Source organism: Heterobasidion irregulare (genome assembly GCF_000320585.1).
Source record: "Heterobasidion irregulare TC 32-1 unplaced genomic scaffold scaffold_11, whole genome shotgun sequence".
Lineage (NCBI taxonomy): Eukaryota > Fungi > Basidiomycota > Agaricomycetes > Russulales > Bondarzewiaceae > Heterobasidion > Heterobasidion irregulare.
In genome coordinates, this window is record NW_009258207.1 from 640,846 (window position 1) to 653,483 (window position 12,638).

The 12,638-nt window shown below is 45.5% G+C and overlaps 7 protein-coding genes across 7 annotated transcripts; 4 read left to right on the top strand and 3 right to left on the bottom strand.

The window, feature by feature from the left end:
* Positions 1 to 161: 161 nt before the first annotated feature.
* HETIRDRAFT_328395 (uncharacterized protein) lies at positions 162 to 542 on the bottom strand (the record flags this gene model as incomplete). Its single annotated transcript, XM_009553094.1, has 1 exon — positions 162 to 542. The coding sequence occupies one exon, from the start codon at positions 540 to 542 to the stop codon at positions 162 to 164; it is 381 nt and encodes a 126-aa protein (XP_009551389.1).
* A 427-nt stretch (positions 543 to 969) lies between these two features.
* Positions 970 to 1,467, top strand: HETIRDRAFT_327865 (uncharacterized protein; the record flags this gene model as incomplete). The annotated part of the gene is made up of 1 exon (XM_009553095.1): positions 970 to 1,467. One exon carries the CDS (start codon positions 970 to 972, stop codon positions 1,465 to 1,467), a length of 498 nt encoding a protein of 165 aa, XP_009551390.1.
* Positions 1,468 to 4,191: 2,724 nt separating this feature from the next.
* RNase_H_2 (ribonuclease H) lies at positions 4,192 to 5,511 on the top strand (the record flags this gene model as incomplete). Its single annotated transcript, XM_009553096.1, has 2 exons — positions 4,192 to 4,734; positions 4,813 to 5,511. 2 exons carry the CDS (start codon positions 4,192 to 4,194, stop codon positions 5,509 to 5,511), a joined length of 1,242 nt encoding a protein of 413 aa, XP_009551391.1.
* On the bottom strand, positions 5,505 to 5,708 carry HETIRDRAFT_224390 (uncharacterized protein; the record flags this gene model as incomplete). Its single annotated transcript, XM_009553097.1, has 1 exon — positions 5,505 to 5,708. A coding segment is annotated over one exon (204 nt), but the record flags the coding sequence as incomplete, so codon positions are not given.
* Positions 5,709 to 7,768: 2,060 nt separating this feature from the next.
* On the top strand, positions 7,769 to 9,584 carry HETIRDRAFT_152230 (uncharacterized protein; the record flags this gene model as incomplete). Its single annotated transcript, XM_009553098.1, has 6 exons — positions 7,769 to 7,959; positions 8,017 to 8,281; positions 8,334 to 8,465; positions 8,523 to 8,595; positions 8,650 to 8,730; positions 8,794 to 9,584. 6 exons carry the CDS (start codon positions 7,769 to 7,771, stop codon positions 9,423 to 9,425), a joined length of 1,374 nt encoding a protein of 457 aa, XP_009551393.1. The 3' UTR covers positions 9,426 to 9,584.
* HETIRDRAFT_105960 (uncharacterized protein) lies at positions 9,561 to 11,077 on the bottom strand (the record flags this gene model as incomplete). The annotated part of the gene is made up of 2 exons (XM_009553099.1): positions 9,561 to 10,421; positions 10,499 to 11,077. 2 exons carry the CDS (start codon positions 11,075 to 11,077, stop codon positions 9,561 to 9,563), a joined length of 1,440 nt encoding a protein of 479 aa, XP_009551394.1.
* A 914-nt stretch (positions 11,078 to 11,991) lies between these two features.
* HETIRDRAFT_455051 (uncharacterized protein) lies at positions 11,992 to 12,632 on the top strand (the record flags this gene model as incomplete). Its single annotated transcript, XM_009553100.1, has 2 exons — positions 11,992 to 12,138; positions 12,198 to 12,632. The coding sequence occupies 2 exons, from the start codon at positions 11,992 to 11,994 to the stop codon at positions 12,630 to 12,632; spliced, it is 582 nt and encodes a 193-aa protein (XP_009551395.1).
* Positions 12,633 to 12,638: the final 6 nt, after the last annotated feature.

Consider the following 12,638-nt stretch of genomic DNA (forward strand, 5'->3'; position numbering starts at 1 on the left):
CCACTATTTTGGGAAGAAATCAGAACCCAAATGGATAGCACAAATCTATGTCCAGACATCTTAATGGGAGACTTTAACATAGTTGAAGAACCTATAGACTGAACCCCAGCCCGATCAGATGACGAAGAAGCAACCAACAGTCTAAGAGACTTCTGTGCAACCTATGGCCTACAAGACATGTGGCAACACACCTTCCCAATGGAGTGCCTGTTCACGTTCAGAACACATGCCGGAACCATGTCAAGACTCAACAGAATATACACAAAAGCTATGCACAAACAAAGTCTGTTCCACTGGGAATTGGGACCAACAAACGTACCAACTAACCATGACATGGTAACCGTGCGCTTTGCCCCCAGTGACGCCCCACACATAGGTAAAAAAAGGTGGACATGGCCTTTGCACCTCATGCACAACAAGAAACTAATAGACATAATCAACTCCATGGGACTCAAATTAGAAAACAAAATGATACAAATATAAGACCAACGTACAGTCACCAACAACCCACAGTAACTGTGGAAACAGTTCAAAGACGACATTACAAAAATTGCCAGAAAAACCGCACAATCCAATGCAGCAAAGCTGGACAACAAGATGAAAGCACTGAAAAAAGACATCAGGGACCTAGTGAATGATATTTCAATAGACAGTGACAAAGACACGAGAAAAAATGAAAACCTACTCCATAGTGAACTCAACCACCTAGAAAAGAAAAGGTGTGCTTATGCGAGAAGCAAATCAATGGCACAATGGGCACACAAAGGCGAGAAAATAAGCAAATACTGGTCAGCTGTAAACAAACAAAAAAAACCATGGGAACTCATACAACAACTTCAAATCCCAAACACAACACCCCCACGACACATGACAAGCAGCACAGAAATCGCTAAAATAGCACGGGACTACCACAACAGAATTCAGCAGAACCCAATGTCTGAACAATGACCCAAGGAAGTTACTGAACTAATGACAGCTGAAATCTGGTCAGAAATACCCTTAGAACAGAAGCTAAAAAACCCTAACCGATCAACACTGAACAACCTCATAACAGCTAATGACGTACTAGAGGCAATACATGCTGCAAAAGCAGGCAGCGTAGCAGGAATTGATGGCATCCCGTATGAACTTTGGAAAAGCCTATTGTGTAAGAGGATCCTACAAGAGAAAACAACACTAGACACACCATGCTTCCATGTAATGAACACCCTAACCAACGTATACCAAGATATTCAAACACATGAAGTGGACCTCAGAACCAACTTCACACTAGGCTGGATGTGCCCTATCTACAAAAAAAATGAGAGAACGAAAATTGAAAACTACCGACCAATAACACTACTAAATATGGACTACAAGTTACTCACCAGAGTGCTCACTGTACAACTCGCCAGCATAATACCACCTCTACTACATGAGAACCAAGCTAGATTCATCCCCGGTCACTCCATCTTTGACCAGACATGACTTGCACAATCCATGATTGACCTGGTGGAGGCAACAGATCATTGCCTTCAATCAGGAAAAGGCATACGATAGAATAGACCACACGTACCTCTGGGAAACCCTGAAAACATTTAACCTGCCAGAATGATTCATCGAAACAATAAAGTCCCTGTACACAGGAGCATGCACCCAAGTGATGGTGAATGGAGTCCTGAGCACCACATGGACAGTATACAGGGGTACGCGACAAGGCGACCCCATATCAGCCCTCACCTTTGACCTGGCGATAGAGCCGCTAGCCTGCATGATAAGAAACTCAAGGAAGCTGAAGGAATTCACCATCCCCAATGTACCCAACCCAATCCTCATAAACCTATTCGCAGATGACACAACCATTTACATCTGGAAAACCATCCCTTTGTATTAAGCTCTAATTAGTTCTATTTATGTATAATTAAGAACGATTAGGATTAGACATTTTTAGCTTACCCCCCCTCTAAACCTGTTCTAATTAGACATAATTTTCCTAGAATAGGAATTATTAGGATTGATTATAACTTGAAATTTCGGAAAAATCATAATAAATCAAGCATCACAATTCTCATAGCCTTCTTATAGAGTCATGTCTATTAGAGCACTCATTAAATACCTAAACACAGAATATACCTTATAACAAACTTGCCTTTTGCCAGAGTTGAACCAACAACCTCATGTATGCAAGCACCCGGGACAGATACTCTAAGCCACTAAGCCACAAGGTCTAATATATAAACTTGGTAATCTAAATAAGTAGACATGATATAGGCAACCTCAACATCTCTGATTTTATTCAATATTTGTCTTTCCTCTATCTTATAAATAAATATGTCAATAAATACCTAAAAAGTCAGGTCTTTCAGGATTGAGTTTAAACACCAGCTAAGAAGATAATAAACCAATGGAAAATTGATAATACACTTTATATAGGATAAAAACAAATTATGGCACTTATACAATTTGGACTGAGAATGTGTAAAACTATGATTGAGTATAATATTCAATGGGACTCTACTAGTATAGACAATGCTACTTGAATTTGCAAATTTGATCAAAAACATAATTATAAATAATCAAGATCCAATAAGAGAAAGGGGTCTCCCAAACAGCCACTAGTGAGGTAGAGGGTGGGGACAAGAGTATATGTATGGCATGCCTATATATAAATAAGCACAAGATTGTTGGAGGTAATCTTAATATGCTTAATGCATATATTTCCTATATGGCAGGCAAATATATCATTCTGGCACCACATACCAGTATAACTGTCTTTTCCACAGCCTAATAGCTAGAGGAAAACACCAAGTTTGAGCATCTTCTGTATAACAAGGCAATAAACAATATAAATAGTGCTAAAAATTGTAATATCAATAGTGATGATGATTGTGTGCTGCACAAGACAGTATTAGCTACTATACTAATAGACAAGGTCTATAAGGCTGCATATAGCATATCCCTAAGTCCAACCCACATGTTGTGTCCTATAATTACCAGTAGCAGGCATTGGCTAACAATAACAACTTTAATGATCTTGTGTGTAAGGACAAGGTACCTAGGTCTTCATAGCCTCTTGTGGCAGCTGCCAAGCTGCCAACAATGCGACTGGGGGCATCAATGCACATTTCTCTCTTTCTATATCCCTTATAAAAGCAGCTGGAAAGTCAGCAAAAGAGCTACAAGATAATGGTATAGGCATATATGAAGGAGAGTAATATGCTAAAATAGTATAGAATGTGCCACATCCTTATCTTCACACTAATAGAGCAGTAGTACTTACTATTTCCTACTAATAATTAAAGACTTCTTAGTATAGAATTAGTGCTAATATCATGAAATTAGAAACCAATCCAATGCTCACAATGTGTTGCTCTCAATTAGGAAATTAGACACTTTTAGACCCTATTAACACTTTTAGATACTTTTAGACACTATTAGATATAATCCGGAGCTAATACAAGGGGGTGTTTTTCCAGATGTACTTAGGCCAAGAAGACCAGTATAAAGACTTACAAAATATACTATCACAATGGTGCACAATCTCAGGCACCAAGTTCAATTCCACCAAAATGGAAGTCATCCCAATCAGCCCCACAGGCCACTATGCCAGGGTCCTCATGACCCACAAACTGCACCCCGACGATGAACCATTATACGCTTCAATATGAATATCACCCGATAGACAAGCCATACGCTCTTTAAGGGCATGGATAGGAAACAAATTGATAACACGACACTATGGGAACCCGTCCTGGACAAGATAAACACACACCTAAACCGGTGGAGCCTAGGGCACCCAACACTGGACAGAAAGCAACTAATAGTGCTGGTGCATCTATCCAATACCTAACAAAGGTGCAGGGCATGCCCTCCAGAATCAAAGAAGCCCTAGTAAAAACAATAAGAAACTTTATCTGGAATGAGAACACACCCCAAATAGGCCTACAGTACCTATACCTACCAAAAAAGGATAGGGGCATTGACCTATTAGACATAAAAGCATGCAACATTGCAATACAGGTGACATGGCTGAAGCGATACCTTGACCTCACTAAGAAACAACCCACATGGGCTTTCCTTGTTGATTCCCTGATCAACAGAATAATACCACCAAGTGTAGAAAGCCTAGAATAGGTGAACACCTTCCTACAATCCTGGGACGTCCCGACACAAGGCCCGAGAGCCAATAAGTTACCATCCTATGTGCTGAGCATGCTGAAAGTTGCAAAAGATCTTAAGGTTAACTTTGCAGCGATCAAGCTGTCAAAAGAGATGAAAAATCAAATGCCCACGTGGCACCACCTAGGACTAACACCAAGGAACTACAGACAACAATGTAGTGAATGTATAGTGAGCAACCACTCCCTCAAGACAGTAGTAGATCTAGTACAACTGGCCAAACACACCAAAAACCCAGATAGTGGAAACAGAAGGCACTACTGCATACGAACCTGCACCTGTGATCCTTGCAAAGAGGATCAAAGGAATGGATGCCACAACCCTGATAAGTGCAGTTGCACAACACACAACATCCTGCGGGATATGCAGCCTAAATATAACCCATATGAGGCACTGCAAGCAGATGACCTAATGCTCACTCACAGGAGGCAGGAAAAAAACAGCACCAACAGAAATCAGAACCAAAGTGACATAATCTTCGATCCCTCTGTCACACTTTGCACAAACCTATCTGATGGCATATGGATATTCACCGACCCAAGCCAGATATCCAATAACCCTGCACACAGATTAACAGTAACAACAAGAGGCGCCGCCATATAAGCTGATGCCATCACCATCTACACCGATGGGTCTTGCATTAACAATGGCAAGAATAATGCCCAGAGTAGAGCGGGATTATGGATAGCAGATGACCACCCGGGCAACTGCGCAATATGTACACCAGGGAAACATCAATCCAACCAAACGGGAGAAATTGCCACGGTACTCATAGCAATACAAAAAATGCTGACGTTTGCACCCTTACAAATATGCACTAATTTGCGCTATATTATAGATGGCCTAACAAAACACCTGCAAACATGGGAAGACACTGACTGGATAAACATAGACAACAAAGAACTGTTCAAAGCAACAGCTTACCAACTAAGGATGAGATCAGCGCCAATAACCTTCCAGTGGGTAAAAGGCCACAATGGAGATCTTGGAAATGAGAGAGCAGACACCCTAGCCAAAAAAGGAGCTGGAAAGAACATGGTAGATGACATAGACTTAACTATACCCCCTCACTTCGACCTGCAGGGAGCGAAACTAGTGACCCTATCACAAGCCACAGCCTATAGAGGAATAAGGAACCTAAAAGAGAAAGAACTGAAACAAAGAACAGGAACAAAGACTCACCTGGATATAACACGAGGAGCACTCAAAGAACTGACAGGAGTGCAAGAAATGAATGAGGCGATCTGGTGTGGCATCAGAAACAATGACCTGAGCCTAAACGTACGCCAGTTCATATACAAAGCTCTACACAACACACATAGGGTAGGACAGTACTGGGAGAACATACCGTAATACAAGCACTGCACGCAGTGCAACAGTTGCGGCCATCCTAACAAGGACATGGAACACATACTACTGTACTGCACATACGCACCAAGACAAGTTATATAGGACATGGCAGCTAAGCTGTGGCCACATGGACAGTTAGAATGGCCACACATCAAACTAGGAACGATAACAGGATGTGGCTCACTAAAAACCAAATCCATGAACCACAATGAACAAGAGGACAATGACAGGAGGAGGAAAAACACTAGTCCAGAGTGCCTACTACAGATCCTAATTTCAGAAGCGGCTCACCTAATATGGGTCATAAGGTGTGAAAGAGCCATACAAGGAAGAACCCACACAACCAACGCAATATGGCAGAGATGGCACAATAAACTAACCAGAAGACTATATGTTGACTGTATAATAGCGGCAAAAATAGACCGACAACCTAAGATAAAAAGAAAAGTGAGAGACACCTGGACAAAAATACTAGCAAACTAGGAAAATATACCAAAAGACTAGGTGGACCACTCCAAGGTTTTAGTGGGTATTGAGGGACTGTGAAGCCTGACTCAAAGGGCCAATCCAATCCCCCTGAGCCCCACACTGCCCACATAAGGGCATGCATCAATGCATTTTGTCCTCAGCCGAGAACCCCTCCTAAAGGGTTTCTCGCTGTAGTGTATTTATGTAAGGCTGTACCCATTGTTAGTCATTACATAAATAAATCACTTGTCAAAAAAAAAAAGTAGTCTTACATAGCTCATACAATATTTTACCTGCCTATAGTCTGCTGCAATATTGCTTGGCCCATGTAACCCTCTTATAACCCTTCAGAATATATTTTAAATGTTCAGCGTCTATTCCATGAGTCAATGGCGCGAAGGGTGACTATACTCTTCGGGGCTCTGCTTGTTGAGCATCCTCTTCTTTTGGACTGCTATAAGAGTGGACTGAGCAAGTCTTCCTGCTGTTTGTGCTGCGCCAATGACGACCCCTCCTGCTCAACTGCCACGTTGACTCCCGATCTATAGGAAGTGTACTGCATTTCAGCATATTTTCGCTGTTCTCAGTATTAGTGTCCTGTCATGCACCATTTCCTGCCAAATTGACTGTCGTTCATCACACCGTTCCCAGCCTTGAAAAGCCTCCGTGTTGAGCAGGTGACTTTTACGCCTCGACCTTGCTGACGGGAGGGTATAGCGGCCAGGAACCAGTCGGGGCCACTCGAGAAACTGGTCGTTCGGGATTGCGATATCTCAGAGTCGGACATGTCGCAGTCGAGGAAGTCTGGGGTGCAGCGTGCCGTTGGCACCATGGAAGCCGAAAGGCCACATTACAACATCGATCCAACTCTGGACGGTCTCCATCCTTCTCTATCTCTTTTTTGTCTGGCCCTGTTCTTCGTCTCTCCGGTACTCTATCCACTTCTAACCTAGTCTTGCAAACATCGAGTGGCCCGTCGGGATGATCGTTTGTTCAATGCGTCCAGACGTGAGTCAGCACATCCACTTGTAAAACTCCTTAGGCAATTGAAACTCCAGCGAATCCATGCCCCTCGCCTCGCACAGGTCCCTGTCAATCTCACGATCATGTGCTCAATTTGGATGAGCTATCTCTGGGCCTCGAGTACGCCTCTCCCCCCTTATGCGAAGCTCGTGATATCTAGGTTCGATGCTGTCTCAGTTGGCACCTATTGGAATCCTTGTCACGATTGATAGAAATTCCTTGGGCATCAGACAGCTCCGCTGAGTATGGTGCGTCAGATTACAAACTGTGGTGGGCGCCGACACGAGTACTGCTCTATTTTCACTCATTTTAATAAGCCCTCTCACGATCTTGACACGAAGATGTCAAGTGCTTGTCTGGTACATTCCTTGACTTTCTGGATCCCACAAGTCAGTCAATTAATACTCATTTCACCAGCCAGTTTCACCTCAATCCAGGTTTTTTTCGATGAGCAGGACCTCGACTTCTCAAACCCCACCCTCAAGTAAATTACGATCATCCAATCGGTTCTCAACCGTGATTCAGACGATCAAAGGATATTTGGAAGATGGGAAACTTCTTCCATTCAAAGTTCGTCATATGAGCGCTCCACCAGTGATTTCTGGCTTCAAGCTGACAGCGCTTATTGGGTATACTTTGGTATCGTCTGGACTACCTGTCATCCTCTGTCAAGCTTATGTTTCATCCTTTCATTCCATTGTCTGCATGCACGGTATAAAGACAAGGAAGAATATGCGCAACGACTTACCGACCCCCCTCCTCAGCCATCATGATAGGGTCTCGCTTCATGGCCGCTTTCGTCGCCCCCACCCTTATCTCCCCACCCGACCCTATATGCATCGTGGGTGCTGGGCCAAGTGGCCTGACGATTGCCAACGGGCTCGAAAATAAAGGTTTCAGCACCATCATATTCGAGAAGAACCCAGTAGTCGGTGGGAAATGTCAGGCGTACTACTACGAGTGAGCATGCGCTTTCATCATCCTAGTCCCACCAAAAGATTTGATGGTCGTCTACAGCCCTTTCTTTCATCCCTTGGGAGCTCTCTTGCTTTCGAACGAGACGTACAAAGAGACATTACCAGTTGTTGAAGCGTCAGGTGTACCGCTTCTGCCTTACACCAGCACGGCCAAAAGTTGGCTATTCAATTGGATAACAGGCGAGGTTCAAGAGGCCCCTCTTTCGCCTCCAGAGCTATTCCTCTTAGTTCAGGGAGACGCGCAGAGATATACAGAGTTTTGGAACAACATCTTCTCTCCGAAAATGACGAATGTTGGATACAAGGTATTTGGACTTGATTGCAATCAGTGTCGTCTGGAATTAATAACCTTCACAGAACGGCATTCCTGAAGAGTATACCGTCCCATTCCTCCAGTGGTTGTCGGCGAACAATCTCACGTCCCTACAGCCAATTTTTGAATTGGGTATGGTTCCATACGGCTATGGAGATATCACGGAAACACCGGCCGTAGGTGTTTTATCACCATTATGGTTCATTTCTGGGAAATTAACATTGATTCTGTAGATTTACATGCTTCAATACTTCACACCAGATATATTGCACTTTTTCGCGGGTCAGCATGACGGCTACCTTGTAGGTAAGGAATGCCGAATTTTCTGTATCGTATGTTCTCTTATGCATTCTCTTCAAGACTTTCATGAAGTGTTTGTTCAATATGCCGAAAAGTCCGTTAAGGGTCCAATATTGACGAACACGAATATCACCAAGATCGGTGCGTGTTTCCGCCCATATCTCATGATCGTTTGTCTGACTTTTGGGTTGAATTGCCACGTAGATCGCTCTGGTGATCATCCTGTCATCACCTACACCAGCCAAACCGGCTCCACAGCATCGCAGAGCTGCTCCAAGCTCATCCTCGCATTCCCCCCTGTCATGCACGCCCTCCAAGCTGCTAACCTCGACATCTCAGCCGACGAGACAACTGTGTTCTCTCCTCTCGGAATGACCGAGTATTGGTCAGGTGCCGTGAGCATGGCGGCCCCCGGTGGCTTCAGGTACAGAGCAGAGACATACGAGGCTGTGGGCCAGCCTTCTGCGTTCGTCCGACTCTTCAACGAGTCATCTGTTGCAACGACTTGGTCATGGGGGAAATACAGGGGCAACCGGACGACAGAAGAGGCGAAGATACTCCTCAAAGAAACGCTTTCCAAAGTCAACAAGGACCCAAGAAATGCGACGGAGTTGCCGCGTCCTGTCACCGATGACGACATCAAGGAGTTTGAGAAGTGGGACTATTTCGCACACTACGATCCGCGAGAGCTGCGCGCGGGATTTTATGGCAAGTTTGATGCATTACAAGGGAAGCAGAATACGTATTATGCATCTGGATTGAATGGTTTCGAGACCGTCGAGTTTGCAATCCGAGCAGGAAAGGACATCGTAGACACGTACTTTTTGAGCTCGTGATTGATCTGACCTACGTCGTATATATTGACAACTATGTTGCGAACGGCTCAGTGAGCGCACGGGACAAGCAGATTTGTACTTCTAATCATCATGCATTCCTGCGGCGGACCCCTTATCATGTACATCCTGGCAAATTTAGTTACGAGTCTTCTTCTTACCACTTCCCTTGAGGGCTGGAGGATCTTTGGGAAGAGCGAGGCGCGGTATTGCATCAAAGGGGGACCCAAGGACGACATGAGGAGCAGCCAGACCCCTCGATGTAGACGTTAGTCCAGCAGACGACGTGGATCCGCCTTCGTTAACATCGCCACTTGAGGATGGAGTCGAGGGGAAAAATAAGGGATGGGTAGATGCTCTGGCAAGTGGCATAGGCTCATCTTCGTCAATAATGGCTGGAGTCGAGGGATTAAACAGTAAGGATTCGGTAGATGCTCCGGCATATGACATGGGCTCGTCTTCGTCGCGAATGCCTCCCATGGTTTGGGTCGAGGGGGCCCGGTAATCAAGAGGAATATCAATCGGTGCAAGCAAGCTTCCATACTCGTGAGCTCGAGCAGATCCCCGTAAATTTATCGGGGAACTCTCCGCAGCCAACGGGGAAGAGAGAACTGTCCAAGGAGACGATGACGAAAAGGGCGACCTTTTGGACTCTGCTTGTTGAGCATTCTCTTCTTCTTGGACTGCTTCTAAAACGGCCTGAGCAAGTCTTCCTGCTTCCTGTGCTGCCCCGATGACGGCGTCCGCTGATAGATTGGACTGTGCGAGTCTTTCTGCTTCTTTCGTTGCTCGTAGGGCGGCTTCTGTTGCTGCACGTACTCGAGAGCGCGTCATAGGCGGAGATCGTACGGTTGGAAAGTTGGGCGCGCCAGGTTCAAAGACGGATACTGTAGATGCCACTGATAGCATGGGAGGATTCTGAGTGAAAGGAGACTGCGTTTCGGCATATCTTTGTTGTTCCCCGAGTAGCTTAGAATGCACCATGTCCTGCCCAATTGACTGTAATCCGCCACACCAGTGTGTAGCACCAAAAAGTCAGGCACATAATAATCCTGCGCAATGATACGAAAGCTTACCCTTTCTCCTGGAGGTTGTGCGATAGCGCGCGGGCCACCGAAAACGGTAGGCCTCCTGAAGTCCTGAAAAAGCCCCACAGATGCCTCGGCGACGGCATCTAGTGCCCTCAGATACAACGGGCTAAAGCCCGCTACACGATCTATGAAAATAGGCTCGTTGAAATACAAGACTTCGGGTTCGATAGAGGCAGGGTCTCCCAGATCATCGTGAATGTTTTTTCGAATGTCACTCCTCGCTCGTTTCTGTGGTGATGTGGGAAGGGAACCGGCAGGCCGCACATATGGCGTAAGGTTCGCCGGCCTTTCATACTCCAACAATGTGAAGTAGGCTCCAACCATCAAGAATGCATAATGGATGTTGCCTTCAAAGTGGCGGAAGGAGAACAGTGCCTGCTTGTTGACCTGAATGATTGAGTTAACAGCTATTGCATCTGCAATATCCTTGACTGATTTTACGCTATCAGGGTTGCCAGCAGCATGACCATCCAAGGGTTTGACCTCTACCCAAAAAACCAGAGTGTCATGAACGATGCCTGTAGTACTGATGGATGTAATGATAGCCGCAAAATCGGGAATCATTCTGTGGTGTTCATCTGACTGCTCTGTGCCTGCGTGATGGGAGAAGTATGACTGGGGATGGCAGCCAAAGGATACATTACTCCAGCGAGGCACCAAGTCCAAGCAGTATGCTGTGAGAGAGAGGCTATAAAAGGCATATAAGCGAGATTCAAGATGAGGTTCCGCTAATGCATGAGTCAGAAAGTTTTGAAGATCGGCGTAGAGTCGTTGGCGAGTAATCACGATTCCGTCCTGTTGGCAAGTATTCGGTGACGAGAGCGCTAGGATAAGCTATGCGTCACTTACAGTATGATTGTTTGTTGCCATGAACAAACAGACAGAGTAATGCTTAAAGTGAGCGATAGTTTGGGTCCGACGCTGGTTGCGGTCCTGCTTTTTAGCAATTGGATACCTGCTTGTTCCACTCGAGACTGCTTTTTGTTTGAGCCGTTCCTTGTCAAATCGTGCTGTCAAGGGAACACAGTGAAATCTGATCACATGCGGTGAGGTATTGCAGCAGTAGGAACAAGGTGGCCAGGAAAACAAGGACCGAACGATCAGACCTCATGGTTTCCAGCCGTTCTCATTCATAGCTTCTCATGCACTATAGAGCTCCTACGCCAGCCTACGCCCGGCATTTTCCTGTGGATCTCCGGGGATGAGATTCTGACGGCAACGAGTGACTTCTGTGGAGCGGGCTGTCGCTCGGGCTGCCCGCGGTGGCTCGGCCTCGTTGTTCTTCGATGAGGACTAGAATCATTGAGATATGCTGAGAATACTCCAGAACTCAGCTGCAAGTAGAATAAAGGTGCCTTTTCTGATCATTTGATGAGAATAACAAGGAGGCTGTGCTGTGTGTTCGCTTGACGCCTATAAAGGCTACGTTGGTACCGACCGTGAGAAGCCAGGTTATACTTCCACCTGCTTTCTCGAGGATGCCCGAAATAATTGCTCCTGACATCAGAGATGATGACTTATCGGCCTATGTCAACGAGTACGAGCACGATGCTGAAGGAAAAACAATACCCACCGCCGCACAAGGTTGGAGGATGACTGCGCGCTGCGCGCTAGCACGACAACAGGTCCTTCCATGCTCGTCAATGCTTCAACTCCATTCTGACCTCTTGAATACACATTTTAGCGATGGGTGGAAGAAACAAAACAGTATCCACCTATGGAACACCTCCCTGCTCAATACGATGCCGCGATCACGAGGACATCCGTCATCCTCTGTTTCGGTCTCGGGGTTACCTACGACCAGCTTTTGAGATTCGTCAACAAGCACAACATTAGAGCTCCATCGGCTCCCGATCAACCTATCACTCGCCCTGTAGTGGCCTTTTTTATGATTGCCAAACATCTAGCGACAAAGGTCCGTGGTTTGCGGCTATTTTACCGCCGACCTCGGTCCCTACAATACGACATGGTTCTTGCTCTCTACTCGAATCATTCGTTCAGAAAATATCAGTATAGGCCCGAAAGCGAGAAGCGAATTATCGAGATCATGAAGGAGGAGCTGGAGATTGACTCAACCCCGATGTGGTACTGGGACATGGACCGCGATACACTGTTCTGAGCTCTA